This window comes from Chlorocebus sabaeus, chromosome 26, assembly GCF_047675955.1.
Source record: "Chlorocebus sabaeus isolate Y175 chromosome 26, mChlSab1.0.hap1, whole genome shotgun sequence".
Taxonomy (NCBI): Eukaryota; Metazoa; Chordata; class Mammalia; order Primates; family Cercopithecidae; genus Chlorocebus; species Chlorocebus sabaeus.
In genome coordinates this window covers 14,308,893-14,331,094 of record NC_132929.1, presented here as the reverse complement: position 1 = coordinate 14,331,094, position 22,202 = coordinate 14,308,893, and the positions used below count along the sequence as shown (strand labels likewise).

Below are 22,202 nucleotides of genomic sequence, written 5' to 3'. Positions count from 1 at the left end.
GATAAATTTGAAAACATGCTTTGAATAGTTTGGATGCCTGAAAAGTACAGTCAGAACTGTACTGGTACTTTATAGCCATAGTACTAGCTATGAAGAGAAGAAAAAGGTCTGGGGTCTGAGGGTTCCAGCAAACACTGAAGTTTACAAAGATCAGCAGATGCCTGAGCCTCTTACTGTTTAGCCTGCATGTGCTGGTATTTGTTTCAGCTCCTGAATGAAGTGAGAAAGAGGGTGCCCTGCTCCCGTGGTGGGCAGCCTTTGCCATGGCATAGGGGCTCTAAGGACCTCTGAATGGCATTCTGAATGGTGCCCAGGCTCAGCACTCACGTGTAGACTGACTGGATTTACAGCATTGATGCTGCGCCACGGTGTAACCAACGTGCAGCCAATGTGCACTGTCAGAATACAGTTTTGAAGGAAAGGATAAGGAGCCACTGGGAGAAGGTGAATGACACAGTAAAAGTCACCATGTCAATTTAATGTATCTACTTAGCTTTAAAACAGAAGTGTGGTTTTTGTGCCTTCCCCTTTAAAATGGAAGAATAAAAATTTCAACAAGTAGAACAAATGATAACAATATAGAATCTGAGAGGTATTTATCTATGTGCCTTATGCCTGAATCTCTCTGCATTGAAGTGGTGCCTTTTCTTAGTGATGTGGCATAAAGAAACATAAAGCCATCTCATTCTCACTTCTACCTTCCCACCCAAAGAAAGGCAGTCACAAAAACTTTCTACATCATGAAGTCTGCCAGTTCCCTGCACTTATTTTTATGTCAATTACCTTTGTTGATATGTAGGGTTTTGTGGGTTTTTGTTTTGGTGCTGTGATCTAAAGGGCAGATTTTATAGGCAGTACATGTATTAAAATGTAATTTTTAAAACTAGAAGTCATTTTATTAAAATTACAAATTTTATAACCATAGTTCTTATTTAGGGTTTCAAGTTTAGCTTGCAAATCTTACTGTTTCTGTAAGTCTAGCATGTTTCAGCAAGCATTTTTAAGGGACTTTGAAAAATGTTTCGTTAATTTCAGTAATGTTAATTAAATATTTCCAATGGTTTTAAACTACAGTTCTGCATTTTATATCTTAGATAATTTTTAAGTGCTTCAGATACCTCCCTGAATTCTAAATAGTCTTTTTATAAACTCTAATAGATTAAATTTATAAACAGTAAAGCTATCATTATCTTAGATGTTCCAAAGCCATGCATAAACTTAATAAGGTTTCAATTTAAAACCACAAGTCTAAAGAACTTAATTATATATTGCAAATTGAAGTTTCAACACTATCATTCTAATATGCTTTTAAACATTACAAGCATATATAATTTCAAAATGCACAGATTTCCTTCCAAACCAAAAAGATCAGTACTACGATTTTCATTCTTTTACTTTTATTTAACTCTAAATTTTCCAAAGGTTAAAATACGTACACCCACAGAAGGAAGACCAGTCCTGTCCCAGTTAATTAAAATTTTTGCTGGGTTGTTCACTGGATTCCTCTCATGGGCCCAGCTGGAATTCACTGAACCCTATATTGTAGTCATTATGCAGTTTTCAGAAGGAAAACAAGGCATGGCCTTTACGGGCACACAGCCCACACAGCCTGATGCCTCAGTCTGTTGATGGGAAATGGCAGGACCTACTCAGGCTCATTATGGCATTGGAGTTCTCATTTCTTTCACTCTTAAAATAAATGAATATTTTCTTCCATTTATCTTTAAAGATATGTGAACTTGATGAGATCTTGCTATTCTTTCATATTCTTGGAATGCTCAGAATGCAAAGGATCCTTAAGGTGATCTCCAGTTTTGTTTCAGATTCTTCACACGGTCTGTCCGACTTGCCGTTACAATCTATGAGGTCAGTCTACTGACATCCTCTAGGTGTATATGTTGTAACTTTCATATTATTGTTCTTCATTATCATGACATATCTGAATATGTGTTTCTTCCTCTTCGAATTCACTGCATACATGTGTATCAGTTAAAAGAAACATTTTAAAAGATAAATGGGGCTGCTGTTTTTTCTTTTTTTCCTGCTTCATTTGTCCTTCATAGGGGCTGCTTTTTGAGCACAGGCAAGGAGTCATTTGCCCCTTCTTCACTTCTTATAAGTTACCTGTCCTGGGACCTCTTTACAGGATTCATTTCTCAGTTCTGCGGTGCTGCTGCCTCCTTCCGTAAGCCAGGTTGACATGGGCTGGAGAGAAAATTACCATAATCACCTTTCTAGGCGATAATATGCATACAGGTGGACACATCAAGTTGGTTTTTATCCTTTGGCCAGAAAGATAAAGCATCACATTTTCATTTTTTAGAAAAAATATTTGGGGAGGTAGTTTCAGCAGATACTTCCAAAGATGGAAAGTCGTTTGATTTCTGTAACAGGCCTCCATTTCCCTTAACCACAGCCCTACCTATAAGGAAGCTTTGGCAAAGAATTCACCAGGACTTTGCCTGAAGATCTGCTATTTTGTAAGGTAATGTTTTCTATGTATTTCAAGATTCTGTGGAGCAAGGTGAAATGAAAGGTGAAGCAAGGGACTTTCCCTGCCTCTCCTGACCCTATAGAACACCTTTGGACAGACGGAAAAGAGCAGTCCTTCATAACAGTGAATTTTCTCTGATGTACCTGAGCTTAATTATTTTAGACCAACCTTTTTTCAGTCTTTGGTATCAAATGACATAAAGGAGGGAACAGAGAAATAATTAAAGGTCTGTCATTTTCTTTACTTTTATTCTTAATTATACAAGTAATATAGCTTATTATAGAACATTTTTTAAAATGTAGAAAAGAATGTAACTATAATAATGATCACTCATATCCAGTTACCTATTTTGGTATATTTCCTTTGTCTTGTTTTCATGCCAATTTTTTGAGATGAAAATATATATACGGCTTTATATCCTCTAGTTTTCACTTAACTTTATAGCATGAGAATCTTCTCTAGTCATTAAAGACTTTTTGTAAACATTCTTTTTAATAGCCATGTAACATTCGAATATGATAAAGCATAACCTATGAATAGATTGCCTCATTTGGGACATTTAGTTTATCTATAGTTCTGTCCTTTGTAATTATCTCTGACCCACATGATTACGCCTGAATCTTTGTCATGGCTCCTTTGATTGTGATATGCCTTACCCTACCACAGCATTTGTGTGGAGGGACAGAAGGTTTTCAATGGATAGGTTTCTTCCTTCTCTGCTCCCACCCCAGCTCCTTCAGTATACTAGTAGATGAATCAGACTTTGCCTTTTTCTGAGTTCTCTTTGTGGCAGTAGATTCCTTTGTGAACCCAACACATTGTGAGCCCTAGGTATCAGTTTTGGATTGTGTTTTTTAACCCCCTTCTTGTAGGTATTGGATAACAGAATTCTGGGTCATGTTTAAAATGGATGCCAGCTTGACAGACACTATGGAGGAGTTTCAGGAACTGGTGAAAGCTAAGGGTGAGGAGTTACACTGCCGCCTGATTGACACAACTCAAATGTGAGTGTCAGGGTCTTGACTCATTTTTCGAAACCACCTCCTTCCTGTAATATAATCCCAGTTGCTTGCTAGGCTTCTGACCCCCAGCGGTGACTGCTGCTCTCTTTCGCCACTCTGAGAAGCCCCTCACATAGGCAGGTTCAAACTGCCTCACCAAAGTGAAGGCTTGGCATTTAACAGAAAAGCAGAGAAGCTGCACAGTGATAAAGCACTAGGTGACTTATATCCAAGAGCAGAAAAAGTAAGTCCCAGTCAAAAAGAAATCAGGTAGCAAGATATTGACTAAAATTAATCCAGATCATGAAAAACTGAAAGTGCAAATGACTGAACTCACACTTAATGCCAGGAGGCACCCCTGAACTTGTAAATAGGGACAGGACTGCTAAAAAAAAAATGCATTCAGGAGAGGGCTTCTAACATATATGGATGTCTATGAAAGACACTTCAGACTTCCAGAGCCGGATGGGATCCCAGGAATGTTTTAAATTATTCCTTGGAATTCTTATTTATAAGACTGACCCCCTTCTGGGAAAATGAGTGCCTTTCCTAATTAGGGGGAGGGGAATGTATGCACTGTATGCCAAGGTTTTCACAGTGAGGCTGCTTTATTTTGAAATAGTACAAATCCCTAAGAAATAGACTTCTAGGACTGATAATATATTCTAGATATCATTTCATCCAACATCCTGATTTTTCTGACTGGGAAATTGAGGCTCAGCAAGAATGTGACTCCTCCGGGGTCCAGCTAGTTAAGCTAGTGACAGAGCATCAGCTAGCCTCTGAGGCCCTGTCCGTGATGCACAACAGCCACGCAGAAATGATTTCAAGATGATATTTCAGAGCCCCAAATAAGTCCGTTTATCAGTTTGGATTCTCTGTACTTCTCTGCTTAAAATTACACAACTTGAAAGATAAGAGATTATTCAATAGTTTTTTCATTTTAAAGATGAAATTAGAGCCCAGGGCAATTCTCAACCCCAGGTCTCCCTGTCCCAATATTTCCTAGCTGACTTTTCTTGACCAAAATTTTCCACAGTATATTCTGTAGGAATTATTAGTCTGTGGGATATTACTTGGCCAGATATAATTGAGGTATAATGAGTTATGAACTTTCCTTTTGCAGTGGTTTTCAGCGTGTGTAATATGCTCACTGGCCAAAGAGGCTACAAAATTTATAGCACTTCCCAAGCTCACTGACTACAGAACCCTTTTATCAAGAGACAAGGTTCCCAGGAATCGCAGTTTGGAAAAGACAGGCAACCTGCTGTCTTTCAAAATGGGGCCACTTCCCTTTGCTTGTTTAGTGAAGGAAACTGAATAAGAAATGCATGGGTTGATTACAAGAAAATAATGGGGGCAGGGAGCACTCTAGGGTCAGCGAGGCTTCCTTGATCATTTCAGTAGCTGAGGACATTTGAGGAGAATGACACAACTCTGCCAAGAGTGACCACGTGTTTCTACACGTGATTCCCTCCCTTTATGACATCTTCTCGCTGTGGTTCTTTGAGCTCTTCCTGGCATGAAAACTGTCTCACTACCTTGGGATTTCCAACCAGATAGTCCCTATCATTCACATGAGATTGAAGGAACACACAAGTGGAATGGAGGGAGCACACATACCGCAGGATACACAAAGGGGCCAGGACCAAAGGCAAGGAAACTGACCGATACCTGAGGCTCTTTCCTTCCCACTGCCTTAAAGTAAACTCATTGCTCCTGTACCCAACTGCACATTTAAAGGGCTCACGGAAAACCAGCAAGACCTCTTGGTTGCTGCCATGGAAAAAACTGATTTGGAGAAACTCTGTGAATGCGCTGTTTTGGCCAAGGAAAGTTAGCAAATGGTGTTTTGTATATTCTTGTGAAAAATGTTAACGGATTTACTTGCAAAAAGCGATTTATTCCTTTGCCCTGTCTTCTCCCTTTCACATTTACCCACAAAAGCAATGCCCGTGACTGGTCCAGGAAACTTACTCAAAGGATAAAATCAAATACCAGCAAGAAACGGAAAGTCTCCCTGCTCTTTGACCACCTGGAACCGGAAGAGCTCTCCGAGCACCTCACCTACCTGGAGTTCAAGTCCTTCCGAAGGATATCAGTATGTACCCAAGGGGCGGGAGAAAAATCTTCCCTGGGGCATTTCTGAAAATAAAATGAGAATTCAACAGCCCATCCACTTCATAACCTTAGAGGCCCCCTCAGTAGTGGCGGGCTTTCCTGCCAGACATCATAGAGTCTGGAAAAATCAGTACCATCTGAATTCCTTTGGTTGTGACTCCTGTGCTTCTCCCATCGCCCTTCTTCCATGCCCCCACCCATACCATCCCACCACTCACTCAAGTTACCATACTGTGGGCACACATCACACATACACACACACACTCTCTCTCTCTCTCTCCCTCCCTCTCTCCTTCTCTCTCTCCCTCTCTCTCTCTCCCGCCTCCCTTCCCCTCATACCCCTGATAATCATTAGGCTTCAATAACTCTTTTTTTAATCTTCCTCAAAAAAAGTGGGGGGGTGGGCAGGGGGGCGGGGAAAGGATATGTCCTCTCAGAGCTTGAATTCATTCTGGGGTAAGCTTTAAATGGCTCTGGGAAATCCCAAAATAGATTCTACTGGCCTAGCCCAGAACATACCTAAATCCTTGAAGTGGTGCTGGCCCAGAAGTCACTGTGATTCTAGAAGCTAAGCTGTGCTGACCCCCTAACCTTTCGATTGGGGCAACTAAGCAGAGTCAAAGGAAGAGAGATTTCAGTTGATCATCAGGAACAGAAAGAGTACACAGGTGCATCCTGTCCTCACTGCAATCCTTGAAACTCCATATGTGATCCCAAAGGACATTAGTTCTATATAAGAGAACTTGTCAACGTGTCAGATGCCAACAGACCCTCACTGGCCAATATGCTTTCCTGAGAAATGAAACCCTTAGTCCACTTAGCCCCTAACCCTACCAACAGATACAGTCTTCACCTTTGTGCTAAAAATAGAGACCACCTAGTTGCTGGGTCCGTTTATTAAAATGACTGGTATTCTGGTGAGGGAATGGAGGCCCAGAGGACTGACTTGAACAAGGTCGACACAGCTGATTACAGTCAGAACTGAGGCTAGGACTACATGCCTCTCTCGGTCGGTCACCACCAATTTATTGAGCTCAGTTGTGTCTGGAAGGAGACCTGCAGACCAGGTTACAAAGGATATTTTACATTTTCATTCATAATGTTGACATCCCTTCTGTTTTCACACAGCTGTTTGGCCAGTCAGTCAGGAAGCTCCCAGCTTCCATTTGGAAATAACTTCTCCAAGCATTAACTCTCCATTCTCTGCACCCCTCAGTACCCCAGACCCAAACTGAAAGGCTCTGCCTGGGGAGTTCCCATTTGGCAGTGCCTCCCCTGTCAGGGGGAAGGACAGCAGTCAGAGCTGAGAGCAACTGAAAAAAGCCATTTATCACACAGGAAATCTGAGCTCTGCAGGGGTCAGACCGGCAGGCTGCTTGGTCAGGCCTGCAGGATGGCTGCTTCATGCCAGTGCTCACATCAGTGGAGGCAGAAGTGAAAAATCAGTGCAGAACAAGGAATCCCAGCCAGTGTCCCCAGGGGTTCAGCAGTGTTCTATCTGCAAGTAAAAACATCAGTTTCAACCTTCATTTCTTTTGACTGGCAAGGTGCCTTCATAGAAGACTATTTCAGGGATTTTTTTGTTTTTCCTGTAAAGTGCTGAACAGTTTTACCAAACACAAGTTTTCTCTCCAACAAGAGGTTGGAGGGAAATTTCTTTGCTGTGAATTGAAAGGCATTTGATATCTTCTGTTTATTATAAAACTTTAGGGGTAGTGAGGATGTTACTGGGATAATTCTTAAAACAAAAAAACAAGTAGATTTAATGTTACATTTATAGTGGGAGGGATATATTAAATGTATCCACTGGAATATATTAATTGAATGAATATTTTCAAAATATATGTATTCAATAAGTTGTAGCTACTTTCTTGTAGAATCAGTAAGATGTTTGCTTTATATCTCTCTCTTAAGGAGCGATTTTGGTCCTACTCATAGGCTTTCCACCCATCAGCAGCTATAGCACAGTAAAATGGGGCTCAGTTCATTTGCAACTATTTTATTTGGGTTGTGACTTCTTCTCATCTATATATTTACTACTTAGGCAGAACTAAGGTGTACTGTAGTAACAACCCCCCCCAACCCACCTCCTGCACAATCTCAATGGCTTAACTAAGTAAAAGTTTATTTTTCACTCACACTGCATGTCTAACATGGGTCAGCAGAGGCTGATCAGAGTTCCCCAGAAACCCAGATGATGGAGGCTTCATCTTGCCAGGAATTTCCAAGATCTCTGCAGCAGTGGGAAGGCAACAAGGCAGACCATTCACTGGCTCTTACATCTTTCCCTCCAAAGTTACATCACTTCCACTCAACATTCTGCTGGCTGAACTATGTCATATGGTCACACCTTCTTTCAAAGGGAAGAGTTAGAAGTAATTGGGGAAAAGCACCAAAGACTTCCATAGGAATGTTGAAGAAGAACAAAACAGACTGTGCCTCCCTCTTGGTTATACAATTTGAGCAGAGGGATTCTTTGTGACAGGGACACAATAGCTACAAACATCACTTAGACTAGATCTTCAGGGACACTTCCAGTTTTACACATGCTGTTTCATTGCCAACCATAGTCAATGCTATTGTCAAGTTGAGAAACCATGGTCAGCGAACATATAGCTAACCACGTTTTATGTACTCCATTTGCCTCTGCTCAAGTTGGTGAGAAGGAAATACAAACAGGCTTGTATTAGCATGAGATTCATAACTACTCCACTAGCACAACCTTACATATACATAGCACTTTAAAAAGTTAAAGCTTTCACACATTATCTTCTTTGATCTTCATAACAATTCTATGTCCTAGATAGGGCAGATTTTATGATCACATTTTTAAGGTAAGAAAACAGCTGGGGAAAGAGAGATTTGTTTTTGTCAGGGGAATTACCTTTTATTCCCTTAACCTTTGCAGCAATATTGATCTTTATTCTGTACTGTATTCTTCAGAATTTAGAACAGTCGGTAACAATATCTACTGAAATACAGTATTTGGATTAACTAATGTGTCTACACATCCACTTATTCCTAATAACTTTCGATGCAGAGATCACGCTGTGGGTAGAATAAGAAAGATTTTCCTCCCACCATGCTTGTTGGCAGGTGGCCAAGATGCTGTAGAAAAGGGCCAGGAGCTCCTCTGTTCCATGGCAGTTCCCAGCCATCAACTGAGCAGACCTGACTTGTCCCTTAAATCTTCTGGAATACCAGAGTACAGTACTGATAGTTTTTTTTTTTTTTTCTTTTTTCTTTTCCTGCAGTTCTCTGATTATCAGAATTACCTTGTAAATAGCTGTGTGAAGGAAAACCCCACCATGGAGAGATCTATTGCTCTGTGCAATGGTATCTCCCAGTGGGTACAACTGATGGTTCTCAGCCGCCCCACCCCGCAGCTCCGAGCAGAAGTCTTCATCAAGTTCATCCAGGTGGCTCAGGTGAATAACTGGTTTGAGACTTTTGGCTTGGGCTATGAGGTATACCTTCTATCCCCTTTTCCTCCAGCTTAGCCTATTAGAGCTGTTGATTTCCCTCCTGAACCATGGTGGGGGGTGGGGAGGTTTGTGTGCCTTCAACCTGATCTAGATCTGGTGATTTGTCTATTCTTCCATACAAGGACAGTGTGGAGGGGAGGGGGCCATACAGGCCATATCAGGGGTCAGGATCCAGTTTGGGATCTGTTTAGATCTTTAACATTTTTCGAAAGATGCTTACCAGCCTACGTTATTTTCCCGAGTCTGGCCCACATGGCAAGGGAAAGGGCAGTTCTAAGATTTACTGGAGCTGGACCAGCCTGAATTGTCTTAGGTCTTTGAGCCCATGCCATGTTGAATGGCTGCATTTAATGTTTGAGGGGCATTTTATAAGAGGAAAACAGGTACTATGAACCCATATTTGAAGTTCCCCAGAGATTCCAGCTTCTCTGTCCCAGTTACTGTCCTACATAGGCACTGGCATTGCATGGGAAAATAAGACAAAGTCCTTACCCTCAAAAATAAAAGTCTGGTAAATTTGGAATAAATAAAAGATTATACTTAATAATATCTTTCTCCAACTCTGGATGGTCTAGATCAGTGTTTCTCAAAGTCAACAGCCCTGACCTTGGATCACCTGCTCTGATTTAACTAAAGGCATATTAAAAGTACAGATCTCCAAGCCTAACCCCAGATCCAGGTAATCAGAATGTCTGGGTTTGGTCCAGAAACCATTGTGTTAAACCAATACTTTAGGTGATTCTAAGAAAGCACTGATCTAGAAGGTGGTCCACAGATCAGCTACAACAAAAGGAGAGAGATGTAACACCTCCCAGATTTGGAATCTACCAGTTCGAATTAAGAAGAAGGGGAGACATGGACAGGGAATTGCAATGCCTCGTAACTAGTCTTCAGCCAGTGTAAGGGAGACTCATGGCACAGAGATAAGAGGCAGCCTCTAAGCTCCCCATGTAACTGACATGTACAGTGACTCTGCTGTCATCTGTCTTCTGTGTCACAGAAGCTCCACCAACTACAGAACTTCAATACACTGATGGCTGTGATAGGTGGGCTGTGTCACAGCTCAATCTCGAGGCTCAAGGAGACAAGTTCGCATGTCCCACATGAAATCAATAAGGTCAGTGCTACTGTCTTCTCTGGGACCCTTAGCAGCATTCTCAGGACGTATGCCAACATTTTCTCCTTGGGGGGACAGCCCAGAGAGCATTTCCAAACCACACCATCCCTTGTCAACCAGGCTAAGCGGCAGGGAGTGAAACCTTAAGGAAATCCATAGGATGGAGAAGTCACATTTTTTACAGTAACTGTGATTTTGTCTGGCCTCAGACAGTGTCACTGCAAATGTTCCTGCTGGACCAGTTGAAACAATGCGTGCCTCTTCCCATGTGCATAGGCCACTGAATATTCAGTTACCATCTTTGACAGATTCCCTCACTGCAGCTCTTTGCTCTAAAATGTGTTCTCAAAGAGAATTGTGGTTCGGTTGACTACAGGTCAGTTCGCACATTGAGTGTAGTTATATAGTGATATGTTAAAAACCTAGCTATCCAGAACCCTTAGAGAATGACATTCTGGATAGTTGAATTTTAGCAGATAATTGGATATGAGTTCTTCAGATACCATTTTGTAATATATAATGTTTTATTAATGAATATTTTTCTTAAATGTCCTGTGCATTTTCCTACATTATTAGATTTTACAGAATATACTTTAATCTTTTATGACCTAGGGCTGTTTTGCTTGTTTCTCTTTTTTACAGAAACAGAGTCTTGCTCTGTCACCCAGGCTGGAGCGCAGGCTGGCATGATCATAGCTCACTGCAATCTCAAACTCCTAGGCTCAAGCGATCCTCCCACCTCAGCCTACCAAGTAGCTAGGACTATAGATGTGCATCATTATGCCCAGCTATTTTTTTAAATTTTTGTAGAGATAAGGTCTCCCTATGTTGCCTAGGCTCGTCTCCAACTCTTGGCCTCAAGCGATTCTCCCATCTCAGCCTCCTAAAGTATTGGGATTACAGGCATGAGCCACTGAGCCCAGCTGGAGCTGCTGTTATAAATATAAACCACTGTGATATACTGAGGATATAAATGTATGGCATGGGTTAGATAATGTCTGCTCTTTGAGCTCTTTCATCTCATGTAAAAGGACCTTACTATACTCAAGCCCAGATCTTTCCAAACTGGCATGAAGAGGAACTCTGTTTTTAGGGAGAGATACCTGAGTTCATTGCCCTAGCTGTTTTTCCCAGGTGTTCAGCTCCCTTTTGGGGAGTCTTTTATCTGTTATCACAGTGTTGGGCCTCTGGAGAGGCCCCCCACTCCCCAGTGGTCTGATCAAAAGGGCATCATCTTTAGTCACCTCTTCATTCCTTAACAGTTCTGCTGAAACCAGGCGCAGCAGTTGAAAAGATTGCGCGCCTCAGAGGTGACAGAAACAGTCACAGAGATAAAGAAGTCTTCAAGTCGGTTTAGCTTACAAGAGAGAGCTTGCTGCTCTTTGGCTTGGCGTCCCCCACAGCAGTGCTTCCTGTAGTAGCTACTTGACCCTCAGGATGGTCTGCATAGTGAATTAGTAAGTCCAGGGTTGAAGCCGAAGTCCCCAAGTTGTTGATTTCACCTTCGGAGGGAAATAAAAATATCTCTATCATTTTTGCTGTTACACTCTTGTCGTGGGAACCCCTTCCATGCCTGGGGCTCACCTGCACCGTTGGTGGAGGTTTATGAGGAGGAAGCTCTCTTGCCATCTCCCAGTGATTTGAAGGGGTCTGACTCCAAGAACTCCAAGCTCTTCACTGTGGAAAACTGGTATTTTGTAGGCCACAATTTTATTAAGTTTGGGCACTGTGTCTAAAAGGGTTACAGTAGTCCCCCCTTATCTGAGGTTTTGTCTTCCGTAGTTTCAGTTACCTGAGGTCAACTGCAGTCCAAAAAAAATTTAATGGAAAATCCCAGAAATAAACAATTCATAAGTTTTATTTTATTGATTGATTGACTGATTGAGACAGTCTCATTCTGTTGCCCAGGCTGCAGTGCAGTGGCGCAGTCTCGGCTCACTGCAATCTCCACCTCCCAGGTTCAAGCAATCCTCCTGCCTCGGCCTCCCAAGTAGCTAGGACGCCCTGCTAATTTTGTGTTTTTAGTAGAGACGGAGTTTCACCATGTTAGCCAGGCTGGTCTTGAACTTTGGACCTCAGGTGATCCGTCTACCTCGGTCTCCCAAAGTGCTGCGATTACGGGCATGAACCACCATGCCTGGCCAATTCATAAGTTTAAAAATGCATACTGTGCTGAGTAGCATGATGAAATCTTAAGCCATCCCACTCCATCCTTTCTGTGACTCCTTCGTATCAGTCACTAAGTAGCCATCTCGGTCATCAGATTGACTGTCATGGTATTGCAGCGCTTGTGTTCAAGTAACTCTCACTTTATTTAATAATGGCCCCACAGTAATGATGTTGTAATGTAATGATGCAAGAGTAATGATGTTGGCAATTTGGATACACCAGAGAACAGCCCAAAGTGTTTCCTCTAAGTTCTTCACTTAATAAGGAAAGAAAAAAATCATATGCTGAGGTTGCTAAGATCTAAGAAAGAAGGAATTTCATCTATGAAATTGTGAAAAAGGAAAGAAGTTCATTCTAGTTTCTCTTTTGCACTTCAAACTGCAAAAGTTATGGCCACAGTGCATGATGGGAATGGCATTACATTCGTGGGTGGAAAACATGAACAGAAATGTGTTCCACTTGACAGCAGTCGGGTTTGTTACTATGCACTGTTTCAGGCATCAATTAGGCATCTTGGACTGTATCCCCCTAAGGATAAGAGAGGACTCCTTATGTTGTATGATAACATGATTGGCAGACAGTCACTTCATGTCTTTGCTTCTGAGAAAGCTGGTTATCACTCGTGGGGAATGGATTCTGTGAACTGCTTGCTGACTTGAATGACATGTGATTGAAAAGAAAACCAGATCTGGCTGCTCCCTTTCTGTGCTGGTGAGCAGCCATTCCCACTTCCAGGGTTGAAGCAGGGTGTAACCTCTAGTGTCCTCTCTCCTGTCCTTTGCTCGGAATTGATCGGGTCTATTCAGGTTTTTAGTTCAAGGTTTTAGTCTGTGAATGGAATGTCACTTGCTTTCTAGTCATAGGCCCATTCTGAGAATCCTGAAAGGCCCACCGAGCACCTCATAGAGAATAACACACAATAGACTACTGAAGCTCCACTCTTAAAACACATGCTCTTCCCCGTGCCAGCAACATTTCCTGACATCACATTTCAACTGTTAATCAATGCAGTGTCTCTGGAAGCATTAAGAAGACACCAAGGAAAGTAATCACATGGCTTGGGGACAGGAGTTAGAGGGATAGTGTTCACTATATATTCTTGCACCTTTTAAATTTTTGTATCAGGTCCTTATTTTTGAAAAGAAAGACATTTTAAAATAAAAATGATAAAACCCCCATTTATAATGTTTAAGTAATATAATAGATTCAATCATATCTTGTGTTTGTAAATATATTGTGATATTTGACATAGCTGAGGTTTTAATTGGGGAGTCATAATCTGTACCGTTTACATGAATAACCCCCTGCTCAACAAATTCTGGATGGGATGAGATCACGGCAGGTGATGCAAATATGCAAGGTGGTCATTACGGACAATACACACTACCTAGCGGGTACCTGTGATTGGTCTGTTCTGCTTTGTAGGTTCTCGGTGAGATGACTGAGCTGCTGTCCTCCTCCAGAAACTATGACAATTATCGGCGAGCCTATGGAGAGTGCACCGACTTCAAGATCCCCATTCTGGGTGTGCATCTAAAGGACCTCATCTCCCTGTATGAAGCCATGCCTGACTACCTGGAGGACGGGAAAGTGAACGTCCACAAGCTACTGGCCCTGTATAATCATATCAGTGAATTGGTCCAGCTGCAAGAGGTGGCCCCACCCTTGGAGGCCAACAAGGACTTGGTACACTTGCTGACGGTGAGGTTCACACAGGAGAACACTTACTAAGCACTTTCTCCGTGCCAGGTGCCATTCTATACACCTTACCAAATATTAGCTATTAATCCTCACTCTATGAAGCAGATACTATTATTCTCTCCAACATATAGATAGGGATACTAAGGCACAAAGATCCACCTTGCCAGAAGACCACACATTATTAAGTAGCAGAGGCTTGATTCAGACCCAGGTGCTGGGACTCTAGAGGCTGTGCCCTTCAGACTTCTAGGACTGTTTCACTACCCCTACAAAAGCAGTCCTAAGCTCTCTCAGAGGAGCTGATGGCAAATTAGGATACAAGTCTTCGTAAAAGATGAAGAGAATGAATGTGCTCTCATAAAAAGGGCAGGCAGTAAGTGAAAAAACAAAAAACACCCAGAGTTATTCTTTGGTTCCTGGCTTAGATCTTTGCTCTTGGAGATATTCAAGCGAAGGGTAGATGAACACTTGCCAGTGGTGTGAGAGAACAGGATTTGCATCTTGAGTATGGGGTGAGATCAGAAGAACTCCCTTCCAGACCTGCAGTTCTGTAGGTCACCAGCTGTGTGATTATGGACATATAACCCTCCAAGATTCCTCTCCTCAGAGGGATTAGTCTCTGGAATGACTTCTAACTTCTCTTCCAGTTCTAGTTATACAGTTTTTAACCTGCTGTTTTTGGGGAGTAGAATAATGATCATAACCTCTTTCTGCCTCACAGCAGCATTGTGATAGAACCCTGGGCTTCACATCAGCTGGTGTGTGATCCTAGTCCTTTCACTTATTAGCCAGGTGACCTTGGCAAGTCTGTGCCTCAGATATCATTTGTAAAAACATGCACTGAACCTTAACATTCTTTGGATTATAAATCTTGTGATGAAAGCTGTGACCCTTCTTCCCAGAAAAATGTACATAAGCCATATATATATTTATATATATTTATAAATATATGTATAAATATAAATATATAATGTATAAATATATAATATAAATATATAATATATATGAATTTATTTATATATTTATATATTATATATTTATATATATTTATATATTATATATTTATATATTATTTATACATTATATATTTATATATATATATTTTATATATATATATATATTTTTTTTTTTTGAGACCGAGTCTCGCTCTGTTGCCCAGGCTGGAGTGCAGTGGCGCCATCTCAGCTCACTGCAAGCTCTGCCTCCCAGGTTCCTGCCATTCTCCTGCCTCAGCCTCCCAAGTAGCTGGGACTACAGGTGCCCGCCACTGCGCCCGGCTAATTTTTTGTATTTTTAGTAGATATGGGGTTTCACCGTGTTGGCCAGGATGGTCTTGATCTCTTGACCTCATGATCCATCCACCTCGGCCTCCCAAAGTGCTGGAATTATAGGCGTGAGTCACTGTGCCTGGCCCATAAGCCATATATTTTTAAATATGCATGTAATTTCAAGTTCTGAACTCCCTGAAGCCTATCCACAGACTCAAGGTTAAGAATAAGATATTCCTGAGGATTTCTCTCCTAACATTTTATAGTTCTAAGATATATGAAACTCATTAACTCTTTTCTTTTTTTTTTTGGAGACAAGATCTGGCTCTATCAACTAGACTGGAGTGCAGTGGTGCAATCTCAGCTCACTGCAACCTCTGCCTTCTAGGTCCAAGCCATCCTCCCACCTCAGCCTCCTGAGTAGCTGGAACCACAGGCACACGCCACCACGTCCGGCTAACTTTTGTATTTTTTGTAGAGACAGGGTTTTGCCATGTTTTGCCCAGGCTGGTCTCAAACTCCTGAGCTCCAGCAGTCCACCTGCCTTGGCCTCCCAAAATGCTGGGAATACAAGCATGAGCCACCATGCACCCAGACTCATTACCTCTTAATATCAATTAATATGTCTTACCATTTAAACTGAATTTTATTGTTGGACTCAAATTTAATAGTCTCAGACCATACACACCATCCTTTTAGATCATCTTTCTGCTTTGAGAGAGAACAAGTGATGTATTGGTCATCTGTCCAGACAAGGCCTTTGGCCTAAGCTCTATATAGAGGCTTAGATTTAAATCATAGTTAAAAAGAGAGCATCCTGAGATATGTCCAAAATTTAAAAACATTTTAATGAGAAAGAAGTAATGCTTGCCCTATTGCAGTAGTAGGTGTTCTACCTGTTTTGTGAATTTTAAAAACAAACTGTTTAGAGCCTAAAAGAGTAAACTACTGGCCAGGATAATCCAAGAAAGAGCCATCAGCCATGGGAGAGGCAAACAGCATCTTAGCAATGAACCCTGTTCTGCTTTGATCCGCAGCTATCCCTGGATCTCTACTACACTGAGGATGAAATCTATGAGCTTTCCTATGCCCGGGAACCAAGGAACCACAGAGCTCCAGTGAGTTTTTCATGTTAAGACTCCACATGTAACAGGTGCTTTACAAGCTTCTCCTCGAATTCATTCATCCTCAGGAACAGACTTTCGGTTCAGTTTAATAAGTATACTGTTTTTCTTAAGTGCTCAACTTTATGCTAGGAACAGAGAAAACTTTTCAACATATGTCTGAGGAATAGTTCCTGTCCGTTAAAAAGCTGTGATGTAGTTGAAGAGATAAGCCTAATGTGTGACCAGTGAATAACTAGTGAACAGTAAATAACTGTATCATCAGAACGCCAGGTGTGGTGGAATCAGTCAGTGGTTTACAACGTAGAGAAGGAAGATACTACTGTGCACCAGAGTGACATCCCCCTCCCATTAAGAAGCGGCCCCACATAAATTTCTTTTCTGATTGATGATAATGAGAGTAATATGCATACTAATCAGAAGCTAAATTTCTGAAGATTTCCAGGTTGGTAGATAGAAAAGCCCCATTTTCCTGTAATGTTCTGGGTGAAAAGAACAGTCTGCTGAGTCTTTTGACAGGAGTCCTATGCTGAGAAGTCCTCAAAATAGTATACAGTCCTGGCACTGCCCACAGTAGGAACTTCACAGGTTATCTGCCCTGCCCTCCCACAGGCAAGTAAAATCATTTCAGTCTCCTGGGATATTTCCAAACTCTAAAACAAGTGGTACTCAAGGGAAGAGAGTTACCCACACTTAAGAAATCCAGCTCATGTATTGGGGTGGCTAAATTGCACTCCTCCACATAGAAGGATCAAGTTCTAGCATTCTATTGTAATGAAAGATTTGACTGAAAATATTTAGTAGATTCCATTTTCAGGTTAGAGGCATTTCAATGGAAAGGGTACGTTCTGTTTTTTCAAAGAGATTTTAATTTGGGCCAAGTTTCAAGTACAGTCATGCACCACATGATGACATTTTGGTCAGTGATAGACCTCATATATGACAGTGGTCCCTTAAGATTATAATGGAGCAGAAAAATTACTATTGCCTAGTGACAGAACCATTGTGACATTGTAGCACAACACATTACTCACTGTGTCTGTGATTATACTGGTGTAAACAAACCTACTGAGCTGTAAAAAGTCTAGGTCATACACTTATGTACAGTACCTAATACTTGATAATAAATATCACTGGTTTATGCACTTACTATACAATACTTTTTATCATTATTTTAGAGTGCATTCCTTCTACTTAGAAAAGTTAACTGTAAAACAGCCTCAGGCAGGTCCTTCAGAAGGTGATAGCTCCAAGCATGTTACTGCCCCTAAAGACCTTCCAATGGGACAAGATGTGGAGTGGAAGACAGTGATATTGATGATCTTGACTCTGTGTAGACATAGGCCAGTGTGTGTAATTGTTTGTATCTTAGTTTATAACAAAAAAAGTTTTAAAAAATTAAACATTTTTAAAATAGAAAACAGTTTGTAGAATATGGCTACAAAGGAAGTAACTTGTACAGCTATACAATGTGTGTTTTAAGCTAAGTGTCATAACAAAAGAGTAAAAGTTAAAAAAAATGAAAAGCTTTTACAGTAAAATAAGGTAATTTATCATTGAAGAAAAACATTTAAGAAACTTAGTGTAGTCTAAGCGTACAATGGTTATAAAGTATATAGGAGTATACAGTAATGTTAGGCCTCCACATCCACTCACGACTTGCCAGAGTAATTTCTAGTCTTGAAAGCTCTATTCATGGTTAAATGCCCTATACAGATGAACCATTAAAAAAAATTTCTATACCGTATTTTTACCTTTTCTATGTTTAGCTATGTTAAGATACACAAATACCATTGTTACAATTGCCTACAGTATTGAGCAGAATAACCTGCTGTATAGGTTTGTAGCCTAGGAGCAGTAGGCTATACCGTATAGCCTAGTGTAGCAGGCGATACCATCTAGCTTTGTGTAAGTACACACTGTGGTGCTCACACAGTGACAGAATCACCTAATGACACATTTCTCAGAATATATCCCAGTCATTAAGTGATGCATGACTGTATTTGGAAAAGAGCTTGTCCAGGCTTCAGATTATTTTTCTTGTGTCTTCCTGCCTTTTAGCTAGGCTTTTCCTTATTCACATTTCTACTGCAGAGGGACTGGAGAATAGAGAGGAAGCATAAATGATCCACTTTACTCTTTGTTGATAGCTCTGACAAAAGGTTTAATGGAGAGGGAATTGCAACTCAGGCAGATTGAGAATTTCAAATTATCTGTAGCTGCAGATAATGTATGCGAAGAGCACTCTGGAAACCGTAAAGCACAATACCTTGTTAGCCAAAATTATTAGAAGATTTCAGTTGCCTGTGGGTTCTCTGCTCCTCGCCACTGAACATAATTGAAGATTGTCCATAAATGTAACTGTCAGGTAGTGGGAAAAGAAGGAGCTACAGGTTATAATACTGCATTGTAGTCATGAGGATTTCTCTAAATATTTCATTTTAGCCACTAACACCTTCAAAGCCACCAGTAGTAGTGGACTGGGCTTCTGGAGTATCTCCCAAACCTGATCCAAAGACCATTAGCAAACACGTCCAGAGGATGGTGGATGTAAGTACAGCGGTGTTTCAGCACACAAAAGCAAGGCACTGCCTGGCTCAGTTTTGTATGTGGGGCAAAGGGGAGAGGAGAGTACAATGGTGGAAATATAAAGGCAATAATCTTGAAAGGAACCACTTACTTCTCTTACTGTGGCTTTAGAACAATTCAGAAGTTAAATTTTGACAATACACACTAGCCTTATATGAAGGCAGTCGTGCCTCCTCTTAAAGACCTAGCAGAAGAGCATATGTTTAAAGGTTGTCAGTTGATTCAGGAGTACAGAAGTAATGGGATACATTTGAGTATAGTAAAGGATAATACAGTAAACCTAAAACTGAAAAATTTTGTACTGCTTGATTCAATTCTCTGTGCTAATTGCTGAGGAAGGGGTATATATTCTCATACTTCTGCATTTATCCTCGTGGACAACTCCCGTGTAACAACAGAAAAGAGCCTAACAGTGAGAAACAAGAGGATTAAGAGTGAGGACAGTGCACTTCCAACTGGGCTGTTTGTAGAAGCTTCTCAAAGAAGATGCAACTGGAGATGAGTGATGAAAAAAAGGGTAGAGTGAAGGGAGAACATCCTCTGTGTAGTGAACTAGGAGTAGCCAGCATGACAGTATAACTGATGTGCTAATGATTCAAAGTACATGGCCACCCTCCAGATGCTGCTACCAGCAAAGGCCTGAGATGTGACCTGCCACATCTTTGCCACAGCTAAAGGAGCAGGTTTCCCTGTTCCTCTTGTTCAGGTTATTAAAGGCTTTTACCCAACTGCCCCAGCTCTTCGTCATCTGACCTAAAGGGAGAGAAGACCGGTTTCTCTTTAGTAATCACCAAAAAACTCCTTTTTCACAGTCTGTCTTCAAGAACTATGATCACGACCAGGATGGATACATTTCTCAGGAAGAATTTGAAAAGATTGCTGCGAGTTTTCCATTTTCCTTCTGTGTGATGGACAAAGACAGGTGAGGATTTGTACATAGGAAGATGTGGTTATGAGCCCATTGGTGAGAATAGGTTTATAGGTATGTCACTAGAAGCATTTGAAAACTCAGATGTGTTGCTGCTGTGATCACTTAAGAACAGACCATAAAATATGCATGCTTTAAGAAATATTCTGGGCCGGGCACAATGGCTCACGCCTGTAATCCTAACACTTTGGGAGGCCGAGGTGGGCGGCTCACCTGAGCTCAGGAGTTCAAGATCAGCCTGGCCAACATGGTGAAACCCTCTCTACTAAACATAAAAAATTAGCCGGGTATGGTGGTAGGCACCTCTAATCCCAGCTACTCGGGAGGCTGAGGCAGAGAATTGCTTGACCCTGGGAGGCAGAGGTTGCAGTGAGCCAAGATCATGCCACTGCACTCCAGCCTGGGCCACAAGAGCGAAACCCTGTCTCCAAAACAAACAAATTCCAAACTGAACATTCCATAAATCTGCCACTTTAGAAATGGTCAACTATAAATAAAAAAGTTTAGTCTTCCTTCTTGCTTTGTCATTACAGATTTTGGGAACCAACTAATACTTATTCATACTTTGCATATTTACTTTTCTCAAGGTTAAATAAATTCTATTTTGGTTCCCTATAGGAAACCAATTGTATGGTTAGTGGGTTCCAGTTAGGTACTGTCTAAAGTCAGAAACTGTAGCATGACATTTCCTTCCCTATACACATGTACATTTTACATTGTTTCTTTTTCAAGTCTTATAGATAGTGGTCAAGTTAGTTAGGAAAACCTGGTTTGGCCAAAGAACACCTCTGTGGAAATGACTAATGCTGCCTCACCTACTTACAACATGTCATCTTGTATCCTTGTTAAGAGTAGGGCCCATGGAAGTAATCATGAGGTAGCACATACCATATTACCACTGAGGATAAAAAGAAAGGTGAGTTTCTAAGGCTACAAGCCCCCCTTGCTACCTGCCTCCATGCCCCTTATACTCACATCCTTGCCTTGGTCATTTGCTGGCAGGGAAGGCCTCATCAGCAGGGATGAGATCACAGCCTACTTCATGCGAGCCAGCTCAATCTATTCCAAGCTGGGCCTGGGCTTTCCTCACAACTTCCAAGAGACCACCTACCTGAAGCCCACTTTTTGTGACAACTGTGCTGGATTTGTAAGTTGTTCTTAGGGTGCTCCAGGGTTGAATTTGGGGAAGAGTGTGGGCTAGTTTAACTAAGACAGGCACAGACCTCACAATCCTTATAAACCCATCCCAGCCTGGAGCCCAGACAGACACCTAGAATAACCTAGAACTCAAGCGTGTGGTTTTTACCTGCACTCATTGTCTCTCCCTTCTTCCTGATTGTTTTTTCTTTTCTACTGCATGAGGCCTTAGATAAATGGTACCAGAAATGCTGAATTAGGGATATACTTTTAAAGTATAATATTTATGTGCTGTTTCAAGTGTTATAACAAAGACATATGAGATACCTTCTGTCTTTAGGAGATGATATGGGCTATGCCCCTCCTCCGTTCCACTCCTGACCAATAGTTTCCCCCTAAACCCAGGTCCTGATGCAAGGCTCTATATCCTTCTGTTTGGTGACCTTAGGAACCTGTTTGCCTGATGATTCATCCATTTCTGGAAAATGTCTGAGTCATAAGGCTGCTAGTGAGGGCCAGGCATGGTGGCTCATGCCTGTAATCCCAGCACTTTGGGAGGCCAAGGCGGGCGGATGAGACCCGGATTTTGAGACCAGCCTGCCTAACATGATGAAAACCCGTCTCTACTAAAATACAAAAGAATTTAGCCAGGTGTGGTGGAACATGCCTGGTGGTCCCAGCTACTTGGGAAGCTGAGACAGGAGAATTGCTTGAACCCAGGAGGTGGAGGTTGCAGTGTGCGAGATCACACCACTGCACTCCAGCCTGGGCGACCAGGCAAGACTCTCAAAAAGAAAAAAAGCTGCTTCTTGAGAAACTTTGATCAGCATAAACTCTTCTCATGTTTAATTTAAGGTCAGAAGGGACAAGACATGAGAGATAAATCAGGTTTCCTTCCCACTTGAGCTAGAGAGTAGAATGAAGGAAAATAAAGGAATGTCACCTTGTAGCCTCACACCAGATGGATGAATGACATGTGGTACATTCTGTCTCTTGTTTCATAGCTCTGGGGAGTGATCAAACAAGGATATCGATGTAAAGGTAAGACTCAATACTGTTAACTGTTTT

At 41.5% G+C, this 22,202-nt stretch overlaps 1 protein-coding gene across 3 annotated transcripts in view; it reads left to right on the top strand.

Annotated features, from left to right (window-relative positions):
- The window catches only part of RASGRP1 (RAS guanyl releasing protein 1), a 77,099-nt gene that overhangs the window by 43,237 nt on the left and 11,660 nt on the right, over positions 1-22,202 (top strand). For all 3 annotated transcript variants that reach the window (XM_008017096.3, XM_008017095.3, XM_038009824.2), the window contains exons 4-14: positions 2,423-2,485; positions 3,367-3,498; positions 5,443-5,596; positions 8,871-9,044; positions 10,102-10,218; positions 13,813-14,088; positions 16,394-16,474; positions 18,926-19,030; positions 19,882-19,991; positions 21,000-21,144; positions 22,139-22,175. In XM_008017096.3, the coding sequence (XP_008015287.1) occupies positions 2,423-2,485; positions 3,367-3,498; positions 5,443-5,596; positions 8,871-9,044; positions 10,102-10,218; positions 13,813-14,088; positions 16,394-16,474; positions 18,926-19,030; positions 19,882-19,991; positions 21,000-21,144; positions 22,139-22,175 (1,394 nt within the window). The remainder of the gene's footprint in view (positions 1-2,422; positions 2,486-3,366; positions 3,499-5,442; positions 5,597-8,870; positions 9,045-10,101; positions 10,219-13,812; positions 14,089-16,393; positions 16,475-18,925; positions 19,031-19,881; positions 19,992-20,999; positions 21,145-22,138; positions 22,176-22,202) is intronic.